General features: G+C 39.1%; 1 protein-coding gene across 4 annotated transcripts in view; it reads left to right on the top strand.

Annotated features, from left to right (window-relative positions):
* Nucleotides 1-10,192, top strand: part of tln2a (talin 2a) — a 238,388-nt gene extending 228,196 nt beyond the window's left edge. For all 4 annotated transcript variants that reach the window (XM_061878614.1, XM_061878589.1, XM_061878606.1 and 1 more), the window contains exons 55-58: nucleotides 4,169-4,357; nucleotides 4,430-4,612; nucleotides 6,757-6,882; nucleotides 9,544-10,192. In XM_061878614.1, the coding sequence (XP_061734598.1) occupies nucleotides 4,169-4,357; nucleotides 4,430-4,612; nucleotides 6,757-6,882; nucleotides 9,544-9,672 (627 nt within the window). In that variant the 3' untranslated portion in view covers nucleotides 9,673-10,192. The remainder of the gene's footprint in view (nucleotides 1-4,168; nucleotides 4,358-4,429; nucleotides 4,613-6,756; nucleotides 6,883-9,543) is intronic.
* Nucleotides 10,193-24,809: the final 14,617 nt, after the last annotated feature.

Here is a 24,809-nt window from a genome sequence, read left to right as displayed (position 1 = left end):
ATCCATCCTCTTTCTAACGCTTATATAGAGCAATGTTAATACAATTAAAACTAAATGTCCACACATACATAAAAAACTGTATAAATCTAATAAATGTTTGGAAAAAGTAAGTCACTAGTTGGTCCTATGGACCATTTTTGTCCAGGATCACAATTTACAATATCAAGTATTTCAATGGGTAAAGCAATAAAATGGTCTATGGGGACAAATATAAAAATAATACCACAAAAAATGTGGCGGCTATGAAAAAATGTTTTTCAAAGGTATATACCGTAATTGTAAAAAAAGACTTTTATTGTAGCATCAACAACAATGAGGATGTTGTGTCTCTTGTGTTGTCTCCTCTCTGTTCAATAATTCCCAACAAAACTCCTCCCTCCAGTCTACAAGCATTCTGCCCTCCCACGGTCCCCTTTTTTTACCCAAATAATTAGTAATGCTTGTCCATGAACATGTATTTAATATCTCTCAAAGCGCTTTAAACCGCCCCCTATTTGGCCATGTTCCCTGCTGCTATGTTTTCACCCTCCTCCTCCTCTCATCCTTCCATCTGTGGTAGATCTAGTTTAATCCTGCTGCAGTGTATTCCTATGTCCTTCGGCTCCTTATAAATCCCCGACCAAAGTACCCACCTCCATCCCCCTACCACCCTGCCCCTGCCTCCTTGTGTCCCTGCCTTTCTGCCCCCGCCTCAGGAGGCCTCCTCTGCAGGGCTCTGTCTGATATGTTTGATATATTAGGTTGTTATTCAGTCCCAACTATATATCAAACATATTCCTACAGTGTCCCGCTCTGTCTACAGACTTGTGCTTTGTACGTGTGTGTGCGAGTGTGTCCGAGAGCAAGAAAGACCACGTGTTTTTAAACTGCACACTTCAGAATCAGCACGATTGGATAAGTAGCACATGCACCCCATCACTGCACAATTCTGTTTCTGTAACATTGCCTGGCTCAGAGAACAGACTTTCATAAAAGGCCGAAAGAGTGTGATTATGTACCTAATTGTACACTTTCATAGATACACAACTACTGCATGATGATGAGTTTTTCATTTACAGTGGGGCAAAAAAGTAATTAGTCAGCCACCGATTGTGCAAGTTCTCCAACTTAAAATTATGACAGAGGTCTGTAATTTTCTTCATAAGTACACTTCAACTGTGAGAGACAGAATGTGAAAAAAAATCCAGGAATTTACTCTGTAGGAATTTTTAAGAATTTATTTGTAAGTTATGGTGTAAAATAAGTATTTGGTCAATTATTTAAAGCTCTCACTGATGGAAGGAGGTTTTGGCTCCAAATCTCACGATACATGGCCCCATTCATTCTTTCCTTAACACGAATCAGTCGTCCTGACCCCTTAGCATAAAAACAGCCCCAAAGCATGATGTTTCCACCTCCATGCTTCACAGTAGGTATGGTGATCTTGGGATACAACTCAGTATTCTTCTTCCTCCGAACACGACGAGTTGAGTTTATACCAAAAAGTTCTATTTTGGTTTCATCTGACCACATGACATTCTCCCAATCCTCTGCTGTATCATCCATATTCATTTTGGTATAAACTCAACTCGTCGTTTTTGGAGGAAGAAGAATACTGAGTTGCATCCCAAGAACACCACACCTACTGTAAAGCATGGGCGTGAAAACATCATGCTTTGAGGCTGTTTTTCTGCTAAGGGGACAGGATTATTGATCCGTGTTAAGGAAAGAATGAATGGGGCCATGTATCGTGAGATTTTGAGCCAAAACCTCCTTCCATCAGTGAGAGCTTTGAATGGTTGACCAAATACTTATTTTCCACCATAATTTACAAATAAATTCTTTAAATTCCTATAATGTGAATTCCTGGATATTTTTTTCACATTCTGTCTTTCACAGCTGAAGTGTACCTATGATGAAAATTACAGACCTCTGTCATCATTTTAAGTGGGAGAACTTGCACAATCGGTGGCTGACTAAATACTTTTTTGCCCCACTGTATATCTTAAGGAAAATATCCAAAATGACACATTGCAAACTTAATACTAAGGTAGTACAATAAATATAAATATCATAATATATAGCACAAATATATTACATTTTTATGTTCCATTTTAAAGAAAATATATTGAAATATCATTAATATAGTATAAATTAGTTTTGTTTGTTTTCTTTTCTTTTACTAGATAACTTTAGTGATTTTAAATATCAGATTCTCTCCAAATATTATAATAAGTAAACAAAAAAATTAACATGTTAACTGTTATGATAAAATATTTTCAATGACTTAAGAAAATGATGTTAAATTTAATTTTCAAGAAGAAATATAATTCAGCATTAGCATCTTCACCATGACACTAACAGGAATACATGAATGAATTAAAAATAAAATTCCTAAATCCACATTTTTGGTGTTTGTACAAAGCAATAAATATGTTGGGGGGGATGAAGTAAAATAGAAATAAAAGATGTTATCAAACTGGACAGGGGTTATATATCCTCAATCTGTGGATTTTCTAAAAAATCAATCAAAGTTTACCTATATAGCCCTCAATCCCAAATGTCTCAAAGGGCTGCACAAGCCACAAAGACATCCTTGGCTCATTGATTACTTCAATAAATTATTTAAAGGCCTACTGAAACCCACTACTTCCGACCACGCAGTCTGATAGTTTATATATCATTGATGAAATCTTAACATTGCAACACATGCCAATACGGCCGGTTTAGTTTACTAAATTACAATTTCAAATTTCTTGGAGTTTCTTGTTGAAAACGTCGCGGAATGATGACGCGTGTGTGTGTGACGTCTCGGGTTGGAGGGGACATATTAGCCCAGCACCACACACGGCTAAAAGTCGTCTCTTTTCATCACATGATTACACAGTAATTTGGACATCTGTGTTGCTGAATCCTTTGCAATTTGTTCAATTAATAATGGAGACTATGAAGAAGAATGCTGTTGGTGGAAAGCGGTGGATTGCAGCTGTCTTTAGCACCGAAACACAGCCGGTGTTTCTTTGTTGTGAAGCTTTAACACAGAGCAGTCAAGCAAACATGTTTCTCAACGTCAACCAGCAAGTTTTTGGATGGGGAATTGTGATATTAAGTCGGCTCTTACCGGAGACTTCAGCGGATTATACGACCTCCTCCTGCAGCTCAAAAAGGTAGCTGTGATCTTGGCTCCTCGGCTTCTCTCAGAGACACTTGCGTTCACCGCAGCCATCCGACTTTCAGGTATGACTTTACAATCTCACCAAAACACTATTAAAACAATAAGCAGATAAGGGATCTTCCAGAATTCTCCTAGTAAATGTGTCTAATTACATCTGAAATGCCGCCTGGAGCCGTCGCTTTGTCTTTCTTTATTTTTTTATTTTATTTTTTTCTACTACTTCACTCTAAACGTCCTCATCTACAAATCTTTTATCCTCGCTCAAATTAATGGGGAAATTGTCGCTTTCTCGGTCCGAATAGCTCTTGCTGCTGGAGGATATGATTATAAACAATGTGAGGAGCTCTACAACCCGTGATGTCATGCACACATCGTCTTCTACTTCTGGTACAGGCAAGGCTTTTTTATTAGCAACCAAAAGTTGCGAACTTTATCGTCTATGTTCTCTACTAAATCCTTTCAGCAAAAATATGGCAATATCCCGAAATGATCAAGTATGACACATAGAATGGACCTGCTATCCCCGTTTAAATAAGAAAATCTCATTTCAGTAGGCCTTGGAGTAATCAATGAATGTTTGAACAGCTAAAACTGACTAAATGGGCAGTGGGGATACAAGATCTACGCCATTCCAAAAACTTTAGATTCAAATAATTTAAAGAAAATCGTGTAATATCTTATAGATACTGCATCTGAAATTGTAATTAAAGTAAAAGTACCTAAAAAATATATATATATTAACTGGAGATGTAAATAAATCCTGGAGCTATACGTTCCTTTAACCATTTGTATCAAAACTATTAATTTAGAAAATAATTATGAAAAAGTATACATATGACAGACCTTATTGATGAATACATCCCACCTTCAAATGGATTATATGTCAGTAGGACTCAGAAGAGTGGCCAAAAATCCATACGCAGATCAAATGTATTCTATGGATAGAATATGGCCTGTAATACTTGGTATGTCCACAAGTGGTGATTGTCAACATGTTGTTTTTTACCCCCTCAGCTGGCGGATGAGACGTTAAACTTCGAGGAGCAGATCCTGGAGGCGGCCAAGTCCATCGCTGCCGCCACCAGCGCCTTGGTTAAATCCGCCTCTGCCGCCCAAAGAGAGCTGGTGGCTCAGGGCAAAGTGGGCTCCATCCCAGCCAACGCCATAGACGACGGCCAGTGGTCCCAAGGTCTCATCTCGGCTGTAAGTGGGTCTCACGGCTGCGATATCATGGGGACAAAGACGGCTCATCAACATGTTCCTTGCTCTCTCCAGGCACGTATGGTGGCGGCGGCCACAAGCAACCTGTGCGAGGCTGCAAACGCCTCCGTGCAAGGCCACGCCAGCGAGGAAAAACTGATTTCTTCAGCCAAGCAGGTGGCCGCCTCCACTGCACAGCTGCTGGTGGCCTGCAAGGTGAAGGCTGACCAAGACTCTGAGGCCATGAGGAGACTGCAGGTATAGACTTTGTCCAAATCATACCAGTGACTATCCTGCAGGGGGCACTGTTCTTTTTTGAACTGTTGTAAACCTCAATGTGCAGCAATTGAACAACCTACCATTAATGCAGTTTATTATAAGTGTTCTGCTAATACAGTGTTTTTCAACCTTTTGAGCCAAGGCGCATTTTCTTTCATGAGAAAAATACGGAGACACACCACCAGCAGAAAAGGTTAAAAAAATGTAACTCCACCAGGTAGTCGTACCTTATTTTGAGTTTGTTGTTGTTTTCTGTGTATAGGGCTTTAATTTCTGTCTTGCTCTGTTATTTTGGTGACCCTTCCTGTTTTGTTGATGTTCTCCTGTAGGCAAGGCAGGGCAACTTTATTTATATAGCACATTTACAACAATTTTTAAATTGAACCAAAGTGCTATACGGGTTAAAAAGCATAGAGCAAAAAAAACAAATAAAGAACATAAACAATGAATGAGCTAAACAAGTGCAAAAACAATACGGTAAAAGGAATCGAATAAAAAGTTTAAAAAAAAAATCTAAATAATAATAATAGAAGTGCGACAAATTAAAAAAAATATAAAGTGAACGGAGTGGGGGGGGACTAGAAATGGTGGCCTAGTAGGCGGACTCAGCTTATGTCAAATATTAGCGAGAAGAGGTAGGTCTTAAGAGTATAGCCGCTTCACGCTTTCCTTTGAGTGCTATTGCCCGCACCTGCTTTGTTTTCGCATATCAATACTATTTGAATTTTGCGTAAGCTATCCTTTTTTGTGGGGACATTGTTGGTTGTCATGTCATCTACGCATGTACTTTGTGGACGCCGTCTTTGCGCCACACGCTCTAGGTTTTTGCTGTCGTCCAGCATTCTGGTTTTGTTCATTTTGTAGCCAGCTCAGTTTTACTTTTGTTTTCCATAGCCATCCCTATGCTTAAATGCCTTTTCCTAGCAGGACTTGCCTTTTGTTTATTTTTGGTTTAAGCGTTACACACCTTTTTACCTGCACGCTGTATCCCGCTGTGCTCTGCATATTGGGATCACGACAAACCATCCTCAACGTGTTCCGACTTCTACAAAGCAATGAACTACCGTGGGGCAAAAAAGTATTTAGTCAGCCACCGATTGTGCAAGTTCTCACGATACATGGCCCCATTCATTCTTTCCTTAACACGGATCAATCGTCCTGTCCCCTTAGCAGAAAAACAGCCCCAAAGCATGATGTTTCCATCCCCATGCTTCACAGTAGTTTTGGTGTTCTTGGGATGCAACTCAGTATTCTACTTCCTCCAAACACGACAAGTTGAATTTATACCAAAATGGATACATGGATGATACAGCAGAGGATTGGGAGAATGTCATGTGGTCAGATGAAACCAAAATAGAACTTTTTGGTATAAACTCAACTCGTCGTGTTTGGAGGAAGAAGAATACTGAGTTGCATCCCAGGAACACCATACCTACTGTGGAGCATGGGGGTGGAAACATCATGCTTTAGGGCTGTTTTTCTGCTAAGGGGACAGGACGATTATTCCGTGTTAAGGAAAAAATGAATGGGGCCATGTATCGTGAGATTTTGAGCCAAAACCTCCTTCCATCAGTGAGAGCTTTGAATGGTTGACCAAATACCTTTTTTCCACCATAATTTACAAATAAATTCTTTAGAATTCCTACAATATGAATTCCTGGATTTTTTTTTGGACATTCTGTCTCTCACAGTTGAAGTGTGCCTATGATGAAAATTACAGACCTCTGTCATCATTTTAAGTGGGAGAACTTGCACAATCGGTGGCTGACTAAATACTTTTTTGCCCCACTGTACCTGCTGCCACCTACTGATATGAAGTATTACATGGTTACCCTGCCAAGCTCTACACAGCACAGGCATCAGACAACGGCACATTATTCTAATTATTGATTTGCAAAAAATATTTTTGGGACCAATTAGGTGAAGTTGCAGAATTTACCACGGCACACCAGACAATATCTCACGGCACAGTAGTGTGCTGCGGTACGGTGGTTGAAAAACACTGTGTTAATACAAGCAGACTGGAGCAATGTGTAGTCCACATTTCACTGTTCCAGGGTGTTGGGGGTACCATGAAAAGATGCAACATATTAAACAAGCAGATTTTTTCTGTGGCCAAACAGATTGCTGGCAACGCTGTGAAGAAGGCTTCGGACAACTTGGTGAGAGCGGCTCAAAAGGCGGCGTTCGACAAGGCAGATGAAGACAACGTGGTGGTCAAGACCAAGTTTGTCGGCGGCATTGCACAGGTAACATTTCGTTTCACTTATCGTCGGGAAAATCACTGGAGAATTGTCATGACAGGACACGCGCTAAAGTCTCAAAAACAAACAAGGAGTGGGCCATCTTGGTTTTCTTCAACAATTTTTAGGGCAAAAAACTGGGGTTTGGCTTCTACAAAAGTCCTCCTTGGGACTTTGACCAAATTCGACATATAATTAGATAAGCTTTATAAAAATGTGTTATTGTGTTTAGTTCAGGGTGTCCAAACTATGGCCACTGGCATTTTCAGTTTGGCCCGCGAGATGTAATGCATAAGGAATCTGGCCCAGGGAATGCTTTTATAATCATCATGAATATCAGACTGATTGCTGCAAGTTTGACAATGTCTTGTGGACAATGTGAGTAAATCAGGTCAATGACCATGACTTGCAAGTTGAGCTGAAGACATTTACATATATGACCCGATCCAAACAACCTTCCCTTGTCATGGCGCGAAGAATTCAACTAACACAAATAGTCAACACACATGGTCACACACAACACAACCTGCTCGCTAAACTTTGTGGGTATTATAAAATGATCTTTGTGGGTATTATAAAAGAAAATCATCCAAGCACAATAAAAATTAAAAAATGACAAGCCATTAAAATTAATGATGGGAAAAATGCAAAACAGTCTCTCCACACTTAGCCATGTTTGGTGCAGTTTAGCTGCCTGATCTTTCTGTGTGGAGTTTGCATGTTCTCCCCATGACTGCGTGGGTTCCCTGCGGGTACTCCGGCTTCCTCCCACCTCCAAAGACATGCACCTGGGGATAGGTTGATTGGCAACACTAAATTGGCCCTAGTGTGTGAATGTGACTGTGAATGTTGCCCGTCTATCTGTGTTGGCCCTGTGATGAGGTGGCGACTTGTCCAGGGTGTACGCCGCCTTCCGCCCGAATGCAGCTGAGATAGGCACCAGCGCCCCCTGCGACCCCGAAAGGGACAAGCGGTAGAAAATGGATGGATATTTGTGGTTGATTACAAAACTATAAGGAGGTTGTCACAAAAGTAAACAAGGTGTAGGAATTGAACTTTCACATACTCTTAATATCCATCCACCCGTCCATCCATTTCTACTGCTTGTCCTTTATGGGGTCGCGGGGGGTGCTGGTGCCTATCTCAGCTGCACATGGGCCGAAGGCGGGATCCAATTATGTTAATTGTAAATTATGTTAATTATAAATAATATGTACACATAAATGTGTATATAGTATATAAATACATATAGATAACAGTACAGCGGGACGACGTGGCCCGATTAGGAGAGTGGCTGTGCCAGCAACCTAAGGGTTCCTAGTTCGATCCCCTGCTTCTACCAACCTAGTCACGTCCGTTGTGTCTCTGAGCAAGACACTTCACCCTTGCTCCTGATGGGTTGTGGTTAGCACCTTGCATAGCAGCTCCCGCCCTGTGTGTGTGAATGGGTGAATGTTGAAATCGTGTCAAAGCGCTTTAAAGGTAGAAAAGCGCTATACAAGTATAACCCATTTACCATTTACAGTACAAAAGTTTGAACACACCTTTTCATTCAAAGTGTTTTCTTTAATTTCATGACTATTTAAATTGTAGATTCTCACTGAAGGCATCACAACTATGAATGAACACATGTGGAGTTATGTACTTAAAAAAAAAGGTGAAATAACTGAAAACATGTTTTGTATTCTAGTTTGTTCAAAATAGCCACCTTTTGCTCTGATTACTGCTTTGCACACTCTTGGCATTCTCTCGATGAGCTTCAAGAGGTAGCGCCTGAAAGGGTTTTCACTTTTTCACTTCAGTGATGCCTTCAGTGACAATCTACAATGTAAATAGTCATGAATATTCAGAAAACACACTGAATGAGAAGGTGTGCCCAAACTTTTGGCCTGTACTGTCTGTGATTTACTGTCAAAGTATCAAATTGGGACACGAAATGGCATCAGAGGCCAGAGATCTCCCGTCCAAAGGCAAAACCTAGTAACTCATGTCTAGCTGATTTTGAAAAAACAAAGGAAAACCAATCTATCTTGATGCTGTCTTACAAAGATCTACAAAGTCATCAAACGTGTAGATGTTTTCTTGAGCTTTCATTTTCTTGCCGATTGAGCCATGGATTGAATCCGCTCTCATGAACGTGTGCCCTTTCTCCAGATATTTTATCACAATTTCGGGTGGGCCCCATTCTGCGTTGGCACATTGGGCAAGAGCCGTGTACAGCATCCAGTTTTTATTTTGACCTCCACAGTTATCTGCCCAAAAGAGTATGCAAGGGGAAGAATCAAGAACAATACATTTAATGAAGGTGCTTGCAACGTGTCATAATATCACATATTCAGGTTGACCGTCGGCCCCCATTCGTGCAAAAGTCTCATTAAAGACAATAAGGCGACTGACAAAGAAGCTCCGATTGGTCCCTTGACATACTAGGTTTTTCTTTTGTATCTACGCGGTTATGTGGTAGTTGCTAGGTCCTGCCATGTGCGTAACGGCTTACTTACGGAACAAATTACAATATCGCATACACTAATGTAAAGCATATCACATTGGAACTCCAAAATTATTATCAGCTCAGTTTTGACCATAATTGAGTTACTGGGTTTTGCCTTTGGACGGGAGAGATGTTGATGAGGACATCTGTAATGATATGTGGTGTTTTCCGGGCAGATCATCGCGGCCCAAGAGGAGATGCTGAGGAAGGAGAGAGAGCTGGAAGAAGCCCGGAAGAAGCTGGCTCAGATCCGACAGCAGCAGTACAAATTCCTGCCCAGCGAGCTGCGCGAGGACAACAACTAAAGAAGCCTTTTGCTCTAAAATCGACGTCTTCATGTCTCAGCTGCTGCGTGTTACGGACTGATTGCGAGCGACCGGTCTCACACGGCGAGGACGTCCTAAACGGTGACAACATGAAGATGTGTGCTGGCGTGTAACAACCAAGCCACTTCAAGCCCAATGTGACTCGCTCGGGAGCGAACGTGTGCAATGTCTCCTGTCTTCTCTCAGCTCGACACCTGCAACAGACCACGCCGCCACACACAAACGGAAGGTCTGACATGCTTGTCAATGTCAACCAAGGGTGTCTCCTAGATCTGCATGTCTTTGGCCTTGAATTGAGCCTTTCTGATATTTATTATTATTCTGAGGATATTTTTAGCCGGCGTGTGATGGTCAGAGAAGGAAAAAAAAAAGAAAATCTCACTGCCTCTTTTCTGCCAGCCTTCTCATTAGGGGTGGAAAGTGATGCAATAACAAGGATGGTGCTGTAGAGGGCAGTGTTGGTGTCCTTTTGAAATAATAAACTTATCATTTCAGTTGCTACCAGGAAATCATTTTTACTAATCTTTTGAATTGGCTGCAAATGAAGAACTAATACCTCAAATTATCTTTTTATTTTTCCCCCCCACATGTATTCGATTTTTATTTTGGACTTAAAGGGTGCGGCTTTATGAATACACTACCTGCAATAGCAATGCCGTTTGTTTACCAAATGTGATTGTTGTGTATCTGCCTTACTATTTACAGCCTGTTGCGTTTATACTGTACAAGTAGTGTTACTGTACATGTAGTGTTACTGTACATGCAGTGTGTGTGCTGTAAGGTTAGTGCATGGCTATAGATGCATCTTGCCTTAGAATACACCTCACTTAAAATGTCATGTTTGCAAGGTTGGCGCTATGGAGCTCTTTGTATTGTGTGTGTTGTGTGTGTGTGTGTGTGTGCGCGCGCGCTCATCCGTCCAATTTGTAGTTGTCCGGTTTGCCACTGACAGTTTGTTTGTGTTTTAGTTTTTCCTTTGATTGATTCTTTTATTAGTAGATTGCACAGTTCAGTACATATTCCATACAATTGACCACTAAATGGTAACACCCGAATAAGTTTTTCAACTTGTTTAAGTCGGGGTCCACGTTAATCAATTCATGGCAAATTCTGTGTGCGTTTAGTATTTCCTGTTTTTAGTTCCTGTCGGCGCTCTTATTTTGTTAGTTGCCTGTCTTTCTCTCTGAGCGCTGTATCACCTCAGCTGCAGCTGATTGGCACCTGGCCACACCTGGTGTCAATCAGCCCGCTCCTATTTTTACCCGCTTTGTTCCTCCAGTCAGTGCTGGATTATTCTGTCAGAGTTTGTTCTTGACGAACCCCCAGATGCGGAGAAGGAGGGGGGCATTTTGCAGGAGAACATGATTTAATTTAAAACATTAAGACAAAAAGCAAACAAAAAGCATGCACGTGGGCGGATAACAAACTAAGGGAGCTAGCATGGGAGCTAGAAAACAAAAAGGAACTTAGCATGGAAGTTAGCAAGAATCGAGCATGAAACAAAAGTCGTACATGTAATATAAAAACAAACTTGGAAGCAGAGAACAAAAGGCAGTAAGCTAAAAACCGAAATTTATACATAGCTTACCGCAACGCTGCATGGAAAAGACAAGATACGACACGACAGGAGCGATCACACATCACAAGAGCAACAAGAAATGTCATCGACAAATCAATAATCCAGCACTGGCTGGAGGAACAAAGCAGGTAAAAATCGGAGCGGGCTGATTGACACCAGGTGTGGCCAGGTGCCAATCAATCGCAGCTGAGGTGAAAGAGTGCTCAGGGAGAAAGACAGGAAACTAACAAAATAAGAGCACTGACAGGAACTAAAAACAGGAAACACTAAACACACACAGAGGAAAAACTAAAACACAAAAAACTGTCAGTGGCAAGCCTGACAGTAGTGTTATTATTAGTGCCTTAGTTCAGTGGTTCTCAAACTTTTTTCACCAAGTACCACCATAGTAGTAAGCCTAAGTACTCATTAAAAGCAAGGCAGAGGTTTTATTACCAAGCACCACCATAGTAGTAAGCCTAAGTACTCATTAAAAGCAAGGCAGAGGTTTTATTACCAAGTACCACCATAGCAGTAAGCCTAAGTACTCATTAAAAGCAAGGCAGAGGTTTTATATAAGAAGTATATTTCATAGTTTTGGCCGCTTTAACATTGCACAGTTTGAACAATAAGTGACTTTGTTGGTGCACCACTAGACCAGGCCTGGGCAAATATTTTGACTCGGGGGGCCAAATTTAGAGAAAAAAAATATGTCTAGGAACATTAATACAAAACTTCACAATAATGTCTGAATGCTAAAAAGGCTATGACAGACCGCCTTAACAAACGGAATGCAATGTTAGATATTTATATTGAATGATACACCCAGAATGTACATGAAAATAAATAATGTGGGCTTTACAATAATAACTATTAATGATAAAACACTGAATATTAGATAGATAGGTAGTACTTTATTGATTCCTTCAGGAGAGTTCCTTCAGGAAAATTAAAAATATTGATAACATATGAGCGTCACACCCCCTCTCGATCGACAAATTTTACAATCAAGCGAAACACACAAAAAATGCAACAAACACAGCGAAATATGAACACTAAGGGTAAGAAAAAAAAAAACTACAATCTGATACATCTTATATATCACTAAGCTTTTGAACTTTATTGTAAAAAATATTTTGCGTCTGTCCCTGACACCCGCATTTCAGGCTGGCCGCTATAAAAACGCTCCCCACCCACACTGCTTGGTGCCTCGTCTGAGCTGCTGTCACTTAGATTACCATAGTAACTAGATCACCATAGTATCATGTAAAAGTGCAGATTTCAACCATTGACATACCTTGTACAGTGGGGCAAAAAAGTATTTAGTCAGCCACCGATTGTGCAAGTTCTCCCACTTAAAATGATGACAGAAGTCTGTAATTTTCATCATAGGTACACTTCAACTGTGAGTGACAGAATCTGCCCAAAAAAAATCCAAGAATTCACATCGTAGGAATTTTAAAGAATTTATTTGTAAATGATGGTGGAAAATAAGTATTTGGTCAACCATTCAAAGCTCTCACTGATGGAAGGAGGTTTTGGCTCAAAATCTCACGATACATGGCCCCATTCATTCTTTCCTTAACACAGATCAATCGTCCTGTCCTCTTAGCAGCCCCAAAGCATGATGTTTCCACCCCCATGCTTCCCAGTAGGTATGGTGTTCTTGGGATGCAACTCAGTATTCTTCTTCCTCCAAACACGACGAGTTGAGTTTATACCAAAATGGATACATGGATGATACAGCAGAGGATTGGGAGAATGTCATGTGGTCAGATGAAACCAAAATAGAACTTTTTGGTATAAACTCAACTCGTCGTGTTTGGAGGAAGAAGAATACTGAGTTGCATCCCAAGAACACCACACCTACTGTGAAGCATGGGCGTGTAAACATCATGCTTTGGGGCTGTTTTTCTGTTAAGGGGACAGGACGATTGATCCGTGTTAAGGAAAGAATGAATGGGGCCATGTATCGTGAGATTTTGAGCCAAAACCTCCTTCCATCAGTGAGATCTTTGAATGGTTGACCAAATACTTATTTTCCACCATAATTTACAAATAAATTCTTTAAAATTCCTGCAATGTGAATTCCTAGATTTTTTTTCACATTCTGTCTCTCACAGTTGAAGTGTACCTATGATGAAAATTACAGACCTCTATCATCATTTTAAGTGGGAGAACTTGCACAATCGGGCCCTGCGATGAGGTGGCGACTTGTCCAGGGTGTACCCTGCCTTCCGCCCGATTGTAGCTGAGATAGGCGCCAGCGCCCCCCGCGACCCCGAAAGGGAATAAGCGGTAGAAAATGGATGGATGGAACTTGCACAATCGGTGGCTGACTACCGTAAATCCTTTTTTGCCCCACTGTATAGTTCAAGACTTATGGTCATTTGAAAACATAACTGCACATCGCTACATTTTCCATCTATAAAATTCTAAAAAAAAATATATTTGGAAATGTCCAGCGGGCCAGATTGAAAAGGTTAACGGGCCGCATGTTGCCCCCGGGCCTTAAATTGCCCAAGTCCGCACAAGACGGAGCCCGCGTACCAGTGGTGTTACACCTACCACAGTTTGAGAACCACTGCCTTAGTGTGTATAGCCTTAGTGTGTCTACATTGTGTGTGTGTGTGTGTGTGTGTGTGTGTGTGTGTGTGTGTGTGTGTGTGTGTGTGTGTGTGTGTGACCTCACACAGGTGAGTAGAAGGTTGGCTCCTCTGTTGTTGGTTACCAAGTGCTTCTGTCACTGCAACCTCATGTTCCATCTTTCCTCATGTAAGGGATGAGAGTACTAATTCATGACACTTTTCTCTCCGTTTCTCATTGTTATGATGCGTTGTGTTCGTTCTGACGTCCGTTTCTCCTTCTGACACCCTTTTGAAGAAAGATGGGATCGTTTCAATGCCTTTTCATGGTTTCTCATTCATTCTGGATCATTTCAGATGATCATACTGGTTGACTGCATTCTCATGAAGTAGGGCTCTCATTCTCGCATGCGCCCCTTTTTAAAGAGTGATGTTATTACGCCATTGCATCTTTATCATGTTAGTAGTAGCTCGATGTAATTTCATGAGGTTTTATCATTCATTTTGACACACCCAAGGGCTTTTTCTTGAGAATGATACGCCATGTTTGCTGCGTTCTCATAGTCGGGCTATCATTGCAGCACATACTGTATATGAGAGCCTTCTGGAGAATGGTACTACGTGTTCACTATATTCTCATCTGGTTAGTAGTTGTCGACTGCATTGAGATCGTGTGAGTAGTTCACTGCCTTTCCATGAGGTTTCTCATTCATTTTGACACTTTGAAGGCCTTTTTCATGAGAATGATTCTACTCCTATTCCATCAGGTATGATGAGCATGAGAGTACTGGTTCACTGTGTTTTCTCAGTGTTTTTTGTCATTCTGACACAAACAAGGTACTTTGGTAAATGATAATAGACGTTCACTGCATTTTCATGATGTTTCTCCTATTTTGTGACACATTGAAGACACATGAGAATACTGGTTCACAACATCTTCATGATGGCCTTTAGGTAAATGACAGTAGATTTTCACTACAGTTTCCTGATGTTTCTCATACAGTCTAACATATACAGTATAAGGCCTTTATGGGACATGAGAAACCTGGTTTACTGCCTTTTAAGGAATTTTTTCTCAATATTTCACACACTTTTATAGTGGTTTTGTGGCAGGAAAATACTGGTTAAACACATTTCATGATGTTTCTCAGTCTGACAAATTCAAGGTCACTTTGTTTTTTCAAGATCGTTCTCATTCTGACACTTTGGGTAAATGATAGCAAACCAAGCACATTTTCATGACATTTCTCATTCTTTCTTACATATTTAAAATCTTTAAGTGGTATGAGAATACCGAATCAGTATATTTTTTAATGGTTTCTCATTTACTTTTTTACATATTTAGGGTCATTTTGTGGCATGAGTATTGGTTTACTGCATTTTCCTGATGTTTGTCCCTTTAGGAAAATCATATTTTCATGATGTTTAAATTCATTCTGCCATATTTAAGGCCTTAATGGGGCATGAGAAAACTGCTTCACTGCATTTTCATGATTTTTTAAATTATTTCACACACATTTGAGGTCGTTTCGTGGCATGAGAATACCGGTTCACTACATGTTTGTTTTTCTCTCATTCGGACACACGTGAGCCCGGTCCTTATGGGTAAATAATGAATGAAATACACTACATTTTCATGATGTTTTCTCATTAATTTTAAAAAACAAAGGCCTTTCATGAGGATACTGAAATAATGCTTTTTCATTATGTTTCTCATTCATTCTGACACACATGAGGATTTATGTGAAAACAACAGAAAAACAGAATTTGACTATTTTCATGTTTCTTCATTCATTTTGACATATTTAGGCCTTTATGGGACATGAGAATATATGGTTTTACACTTCATGATGTTTCTCATTCATTCTGACACATTAAGGCCTTGACAATACTGGTAGACTACATGTTCCTCATTCATACTGACTTAATTTTGTGACATTAGAAAACTGGTTGACTACATTTTCATGATGTTTCTCATTCATTTTGACTTTTTTTTTTTTGACATGAGAATACTGGTTGACTACATTTTAGTGATGTTTCTCATTCATTCTGACTTCCTTTTGTGACACAAGAGTACTGGTTGACTACATTTTCATGTTTCTCATTAAATTTGTGACATGAGAATACAGGTTGACTGCATTTTCATGATGTTTTTCATTCATACTGACTTCCTTTTGTTACATTAGAATATGGGTTGACTACATTTTCATGATGTTTCTCATATATTTTGACGCTATTTTGTGACATGAGATTATTGACTACATTTTCATGTTTCTAATTCATTTTGTGACATGGGAATACTGGTTATGACATTTTCATGTTTTTCATTCATTTTGACTTCATTTTGTGTCATGAGAATACTGGTTGACTACATTTTTTAATGATGTTTCTCATTCATACTGACTTAATTTTGTGACATGAGAATACTGATTGACTACATTTTAGTGATGTTTCTCATTTTGTGACATGAGAATACTGATTCACTGTATTTTAATGATGTTTATCATTCTGTTCGATTAGTTTGGCATGAGAACACTGGCTCATCATGTTTATTTATTTTATGGAGTGAGAAAACACGTTCACCGCATTTTCATGATTTCTCTCAATAGTTCGCACACATTTAGGGTCGTTTTGTGGCATGAGAATACTGACTCACTAAACATTTTCATGATGTTTGTCTCATTGTCACACACATGAGGTACTTTGGGTAAATGATAATTGACTACTACATTTTCATGATGTTCCCATTCATTTTGACATATTTAAGGCCTTGGCGGGACATGAGAATAATGGAGCACAACATTTTCATGATGTTTCTCATTCAGTCTGATGTCAAGACCTTGGCGGGACATGAGAATACAGGTTTGCTGCATTCTCATGATGTTTCTTATTCAGTCCGAAACATTTGAGTTCATTTTATGGCATGAGAACTCTTGACTTATATTCACATTTATCATTCAGTCTGACACATTTTAGCTCATTTTATAGCATAAGAAAACTGATTCAAAGCATTTTCATGATCATTCTCATTCCTTCCGCCACTTTTAGGTCCATCAGTAGTCTGATGTGTAAAAACAACAAATATTGAACTATTAGTGTCCATGTTTTCTTTTTAATGCGCTGACCTGGCAGATATTTATTTCCTGCCTCTGCGTCCTCTCATCCCTTTTAAGAAGCTACAAACGTGAATGTGACATTTGACCTTTGCGTCCGCAACATGAGACATTTTAAGGACTAATGAACACACTTAATTAGCAGGTAGATCATGAAGATAACGTATAGAAGATATTTATCTGCCGTGATGAACAATTTTTTGTATTTACTTGAAATAAAGCATTTCATTGTGTGTGTCTCTCTCTGTGTGTGTGTGTGTGCGTGCATGCGTTTGTTCATTTTATCTTGTATTTCTACCCTTCTTGAGACAACAAGGAAAAGTACCTTCCATATGAGGACCGGTGAACAAGTTAGGACCGAAATCCTGGTCCCAATACGGAAACCCGTTGCATCTAATAGAGAATGTCTTATTTGCAGCCCGGGTGGTGAAAATCTATCAAAATTAGGGTGGTCCCAAAAAGGAGGGATTTTTCAAATTGACTGTGTCTGTTTTTAAAGTGATCCCCCTCTGGTCAACATATGAAATAACAAGTGTGTGTAAATAATTGAAATGCGCCCCCTTTGACCGAAATTAATTAAAAACAATAAAATGAATCTTGGGTTAGCACGGTGGGGGGGGGGGGGGGGGGGGGGGTTGTGCATCTGCCTCACAATATAAAGGTCCTGAGTAGTCAAGGGTTCAATCCCGGCCTCGGGATCTTTCTATGTGGAGTCCTGCTTGCTCCCACCTCCAAAGACATGCACCTGGGGATAGGTTGATTGGCAACACTAAACGGGCCCTAGTGTGTGAATGTGAGTGTGAATGTTGTCTATCTGTGTTGGCCCGGTGATGAGGAAGTGACTTGTCCAGGGTGTACACTGCCTTCCACCCAAATGCAGCTGAAATAGGCTACAGCTACCCCCCGCCACCCCAAAAGGGACAAGCGGTAGAAAACGAATGGATAGGTGGAAAACAAATCTGTATATAGAGACATACTGTAAGAACTTGAAGTAAATGATGAAGATTAAAAAACAATTACAAACAAAAACAGAACCAAAAGCAATGTTTTTCTCACAATGTGTCGACTTTTTTCTTATAAAGTTAAAAAGTTAAAGTACCAATGATTGTCACAGACATACTAGATGTGGCGAAAATATTCTCTGCATTTGATCACCCTTGTTCACCCACTGGGAGGTGAGGGAAGCAGTGCTGCGCCTGGGAAACATTTTTGGTGATTTAACCCCTGATGCTGATGGGTCCCATTGATATGACTTGGCCGGGATTTGAACTCACAGCCTACTGATCTCAAGGTGGACACTCTAACCACTAGGCCATTGATTAATTATAAAATTCGGAAAAAATTATCATATTCTTTGTTGCTGTTCTATGGCATTATTTTCTCCTAAAATTATGACTTTTTTATAAAAAAAATATTATTTTCTAACGCAAAATGGTGACATTTGTCCAAAAAAATTCAGACTTATAATATTGCCAATTGTTGTGTAGTGACATTTTTGGAGTAAAATTATGACTTTTGTCATAACTATGACTTTTGTCATAATTTTGCCTAGTAAATTTCCGATTATTATTATAATATTGCCAACATTTTTAAGTTTTCTTATACAATTGTGACTTTTGACAAGTAAAATTACGACTCTTTTTTTTTCATAAAATTGCCAACATGTTAAGCTTTTCTTGTAAAATTGCGACTGTTATTGAGTAAAATCCCAACTTTTATCGTAATATTGCACAAATGTTCAGTTTTTCCTGTAAAATTATAACTTGTGTTGAGTGAAATTATGACTTATTATAATACTAGAGGTAGGTGTGTGTGTGTGTGTGTGCGTGTGTGTGTGCGTGTGCGTGAGCGTGAGGTTTGAAAAAAAAAAAAACATAACAAATTCATTGAAAAGAAGGAGCTAGAAGATGATATGCTCGTGCCCGAGGAGAACAGACGTGTGTGTCGTTGGTCGCCCTTTAAGTGTCAAAATGTTGCTTTTTTACGAGTCAGCACTAATAGTTGACGCTGAAAGCATGCCAACCAACTCAGGAACTAAAAGTGTCCGCTATTAAAACTTGAGGAGGCCAAAGACAATTCCAGCGACAGCATGCAGCTGCTCCTTGCTTTTATGTGCAACATATTTTGTCACACTCATGTTGTTGATGCTGCACTAAAGTTGTGTTTTCTCTCCTAAAGGCATGACTGGAGATTAAATAAGGCTGTCCAAAAAATATACTTTTAGATCCATCGCAATTCTTATTTGTAAAAATTCAGAATTGATTAAAAAAAATCTAAAATATTATTTTAAAAATGTTTTTAATTTTTTTTCCAATCTGTCCTGTGCAGCCGCTCAGGAAAATAATATTGTTGATCTACACCACAGGTCTCAAACTCAAGGCCCAAGGGCCAAATCTGGCCCACCGCATATACAGTATGTGGCCTGCGAAAGCCTGGAAATAATGTGTTAATTAAATGCTTAATCCCTTCTTACGAACTATATTTTTTTCCCTTTTGACATTGAAAATCCTGCATTGCAAATGCATATCTTTTAAAATTCAATATTATCAAAATCTAAATATTATATTATCATGTATTCCAAAAATATGTTTTGTTAAAATTAAGATAAATACTGGCTTCACGGTGGAAGAGGGGTTAGTGCGTCTGCCTCACCATACGAAGGTCCTGAGTAGTCCTGGGTTCAATCCCGGGCTCAGTATCTTTCTGTGTGGAGTTTGCATGTTCTCCCCGTGACTGCGTGGGTTCCCTCCGGGTACTCCGGCTTCCTCCCACCTCGAAAACATGCACCTGGGGATAGGTTGATTGGCAACACTAAATTGGCCCTAGTGTGTGAATGTTGTCTGTCTATCTGTTTTGGCCCTGTGATGAGGTGGCGACTTGTCCAGGGTGTACACTGCCTTCCGCCCGATTGTAGCTGAGATAGGCACCAGCGCCCCCCAGGATCCCAAAGGGAATAAGCGGTAGAAAATGGATGGATGGAAGATAAATACTGTACCTAAATATCTGCTTAGACTTAGAAAATATTTATTGTCCCTGAGGGGCAATTTGGTTAATAATCATTAAAAACGAGGTACAACAGTAAAAACAAGTACAACAGTAAAAACGAGGTACAAATACATAAAATACATACAACATACAAACCATCATGAAGGCATGATGATGCTCTACTTATGATTTCTAAACAAATTATCAATCAAATTGTACACTGAAAATTGACAATAGATTTTACAGCTAAAGGCCGCCGACTGACCTACAGTAAAATCAACTTTGGTGCTGTTTTTTTCTACATGCATTACGACACTAAAACATAAAAACATTTACAAAAAAAAACATTGAAACCAGATTTTACGGTAAAAAAAAATAAAAAAAAAATTGAAATGATTTTCCTCTAAAAACAGTGGTATTGTTTTTCCACTCCATTCCATTTATTATTTTTTTTCATATGTTGTATAAGACTTGACAACAAAATATCCCGTATTAAAGTGTTGATGTAAGTTGATTAAAAATAGTATTACATTTTTTGATATACTTTTATTTTAATTTGTATTGTCGTCCATCCCACTTTTTTCTATTTTTCCAAAAATATTGTACGAAAAAATTATTTTATTTCTTTTATATCTGTCGTCACTGTACAGCAGCATTGTTGACAGAACATCAGAAACACTTCTCAGAATGATATAGTGCACGTTTACACTTTGACCACATCCATCCATCCGTTTTCAACCGCTTGTCCCTCTCAAGGTCGTGATCCCAGCTGCACTCAGGCGGAAGGCGGGGTACACCCTGGACAAATCGCCACCTCATCGCAGGACCAACACAGATAGACAGACAACATTCACACTCACATTCACACACTAGGGCCAATTTAGTGTTGACTTTCACAACATATTTTAATTATATTCAGATTAATAATTGTATTTATTATTGTTGAATATAGTATTTAAGGAAATATATCATTACATTTCATAATAGTAAATATTGTAAGTTTTTAATGGTAAATAATAAATGATATATTGTAAAAATGTATTCATGAAATAGGTCATGGGTATCTAAAGTGCAGCCTGCCGATAGTTTTGTTGGCCTGCAACCTAATGTCAAAAACATTCAAATAAAAAACAGACATGTCACCAAATATGCAATGTAGTGCGAAAAGTCTGAAATAGTGTTTATAATAACTAGTATTATTAATAAACATTGGGCCTGATCTACCAAAGGTTTGCGTGTACCAAACAGGTGCAAACTTGATAGCACATGCAAAGCTCATCTACTAAACTTGTGAGCAGGGGATTGCGTCTCCTAAATGTGATTATTTTGTCAAATAAAAAGAACTCATTTTAACGCCTATAAAATTGAGTATTGAAAAGTGGGTCTCCAAAATAAAAGCTGAAATGTTGATGCAACTTTTATACGATTGTGCCTTTAATGACTCGGGACAAAATGGCATTAGATATTCATAACTTGGTTTGAGGAAGACATTTGTGACTCATCTCCATGTCTCATGTTTGCCAAGTCTCATATTTCATGAGCACAAGGTGCATGTTGGGAGGACAAGGTGGTGACAGCTAAAGGTCTTTGAAAAAAAAAAAAAAGTGGCCGCAAAGGAAATATTAGTTTGACTCTGATAATTCCCGGTTGTCAGCTGCCTTGAATGCAGCGTAATACAAACACGGTACAATAAACAACTGGATGAAGCCACATTGTGGTTGTCTACAACCGTACTTACTGTATGTAGTCACGTGTCTTTTCTCTTGATTGTACATGGAAGCTTTAGGTGTGACATGTCCAAGGTCTGAGCCAACTGGAATGCGGTCCAATGCTTACACGTGTGCCATAAACAAGTGTATGGTGCCAGTCGGGATACGTTGTGCTGAGCTACAATGCAACCATGCAGTGCTAGTTCTCCGCACATTAGTAGTTTCCCCAGAGCTCGGATAATCTGACTTCCCAGTGGTTTCAGATGCATCTTAATACTCACACTGTAGCCTCGTAAACGAGCGGAGGATGCCCTATGGGGGACATCGTGGTTGTCAACAATCATGTGTTTTTTGTTTATCCTCTCAGGAGTTGCCGCCTCAGCATTTGAGTTTGACACGGACGCTCCAAGTGTGTTATTTCCAACTTCTGAAACACCTGGAGTTCATTATTTTAAACCTAAACAATCAAACAAGTGCATTTGGCATACATTGTGCTCGTCTACGGCCACGCAGCTTTAGCCAGAAAAGTGGATATTCTGACTTTATCATGTAGAGGATGCCCTGTGGAGTACGTTGTGATTATCTACAACCACACATTCGTATCATTTTAGCGGAAGGGAGAAGATATTACTTCTTAGCGCTTGCCAACATTCTGGAATGCCGCATGACACTTCCATATAGTGTGGTAAACAGGTGTGTAAGATGCCTTGTGGGGTACGTTGTGGTGGTCAAACACAGGAAGTGAACAAAATGATCAGTAATTGCTGAGACATATAGGATCAAATGTGCTCTGATTCTTCCCACTCCTTTTCAAACATGTTGAATAATAAACTTGTGAAGTACTTAAACTAACTTTGGGAATACACTAAACCATTGCCACTAGCAACCAGAACCATTCAGGGTGATTAAAAAAAAAAAAAAAAAAAAAAAAAAATGGATCCACATCCAAATATTTCTTCATTTGGATTCTTATTTGATTAATCATTTTTCAATATTTTTATTTTTATTATTTAGAAAATAAATTAATAAAAAAAATTGTAAATTAAATAAAAATAAAACAAATTGAAAAAAAATATATAAAGTTTTTTTTATCCATCCATCCATTTTCTACCGCTTATTCCCTTTCGGGGTGGCGGGGGGCGCTGGCGCCTATCTCAGCTACAATCGGGCGGAAGGCAGGGTACACCCTGGACAAGTCGCCACCTCATCGCAGGACCAACACAGATAGACAGACAACATTCACACTCACATTCACACACTAGGGCCAATTTAGTGTTGACTTTCACAACATATTTTAATTATATTCAGATTAATAATTGTATTTATTATTGTTGAATATAGTATTTAAGGAAATATATCATTACATTTCATAATAGTAAATATTGTAAGTTTTTAATGGTAAATAATAAATGATATATTGTAAAAATGTATTCATGAAATAGGTCATGGGTATCTAAAGTGCAGCCTGCCGATAGTTTTGTTGGCCTGCAACCTAATGTCAAAAACATTCAAATAAAAAACAGACATGTCACCAAATATGCAATGTAGTGCGAAAAGTCTGAAATAGTGTTTATAATAACTAGTATTATTAATAAACATTGGGCCTGATCTACCAAAGGTTTGCGTGTACCAAACAGGTGCAAACTTGATAGCACATGCAAAGCTCATCTACTAAACTTGTGAGCAGGGGATTGCGTCTCCTAAATGTGATTATTTTGTCAAATAAAAAGAACTCATTTTAACGCCTATAAAATTGAGTATTGAAAAGTGGGTCTCCAAAATAAAAGCTGAAATGTTGATGCAACTTTTATACGATTGTGCCTTTAATGACTCGGGACAAAATGGCATTAGATATTCATAACTTGGTTTGAGGAAGACATTTGTGACTCATCTCCATGTCTCATGTTTGCCAAGTCTCATATTTCATGAGCACAAGGTGCATGTTGGGAGGACAAGGTGGTGACAGCTAAAGGTCTTTGAAAAAAAAAAAAAAGTGGCCGCAAAGGAAATATTAGTTTGACTCTGATAATTCCCGGTTGTCAGCTGCCTTGAATGCAGCGTAATACAAACACGGTACAATAAACAACTGGATGAAGCCACATTGTGGTTGTCTACAACCGTACTTACTGTATGTAGTCACGTGTCTTTTCTCTTGATTGTACATGGAAGCTTTAGGTGTGACATGTCCAAGGTCTGAGCCAACTGGAATGCGGTCCAATGCTTACACGTGTGCCATAAACAAGTGTATGGTGCCAGTCGGGATACGTTGTGCTGAGCTACAATGCAACCATGCAGTGCTAGTTCTCCGCACATTAGTAGTTTCCCCAGAGCTCGGATAATCTGACTTCCCAGTGGTTTCAGATGCATCTTAATACTCACACTGTAGCCTCGTAAACGAGCGGAGGATGCCCTATGGGGGACATCGTGGTTGTCAACAATCATGTGTTTTTTGTTTATCCTCTCAGGAGTTGCCGCCTCAGCATTTGAGTTTGACACGGACGCTCCAAGTGTGTTATTTCCAACTTCTGAAACACCTGGAGTTCATTATTTTAAACCTAAACAATCAAACAAGTGCATTTGGCATACATTGTGCTCGTCTACGGCCACGCAGCTTTAGCCAGAAAAGTGGATATTCTGACTTTATCATGTAGAGGATGCCCTGTGGAGTACGTTGTGATTATCTACAACCACACATTCGTATCATTTTAGCGGAAGGGAGAAGATATTACTTCTTAGCGCTTGCCAACATTCTGGAATGCCGCATGACACTTCCATATAGTGTGGTAAACAGGTGTGTAAGATGCCTTGTGGGGTACGTTGTGGTGGTCAAACACAGGAAGTGAACAAAATGATCAGTAATTGCTGAGACATATAGGATCAAATGTGCTCTGATTCTTCCCACTCCTTTTCAAACATGTTGAATAATAAACTTGTGAAGTACTTAAACTAACTTTGGGAATACACTAAACCATTGCCACTAGCAACCAGAACCATTCAGGGTGATTAAAAAAAAAAAAAAAAAAAAAAAAAAAATGGATCCACATCCAAATATTTCTTCATTTGGATTCTTATTTGATTAATCATTTTTCAATATTTTTATTTTTATTATTTAGAAAATAAATTAATAAAAAAAATTGTAAATTAAATAAAAATAAAACAAATTGAA

Source organism: Nerophis ophidion, linkage group LG02, assembly GCF_033978795.1.
Source record: "Nerophis ophidion isolate RoL-2023_Sa linkage group LG02, RoL_Noph_v1.0, whole genome shotgun sequence".
Lineage (NCBI taxonomy): Eukaryota > Metazoa > Chordata > Actinopteri > Syngnathiformes > Syngnathidae > Nerophis > Nerophis ophidion.
The sequence above is the reverse complement of the archived record's forward strand: the minus strand, read 5'-3'. Positions and strand labels throughout refer to the sequence as shown.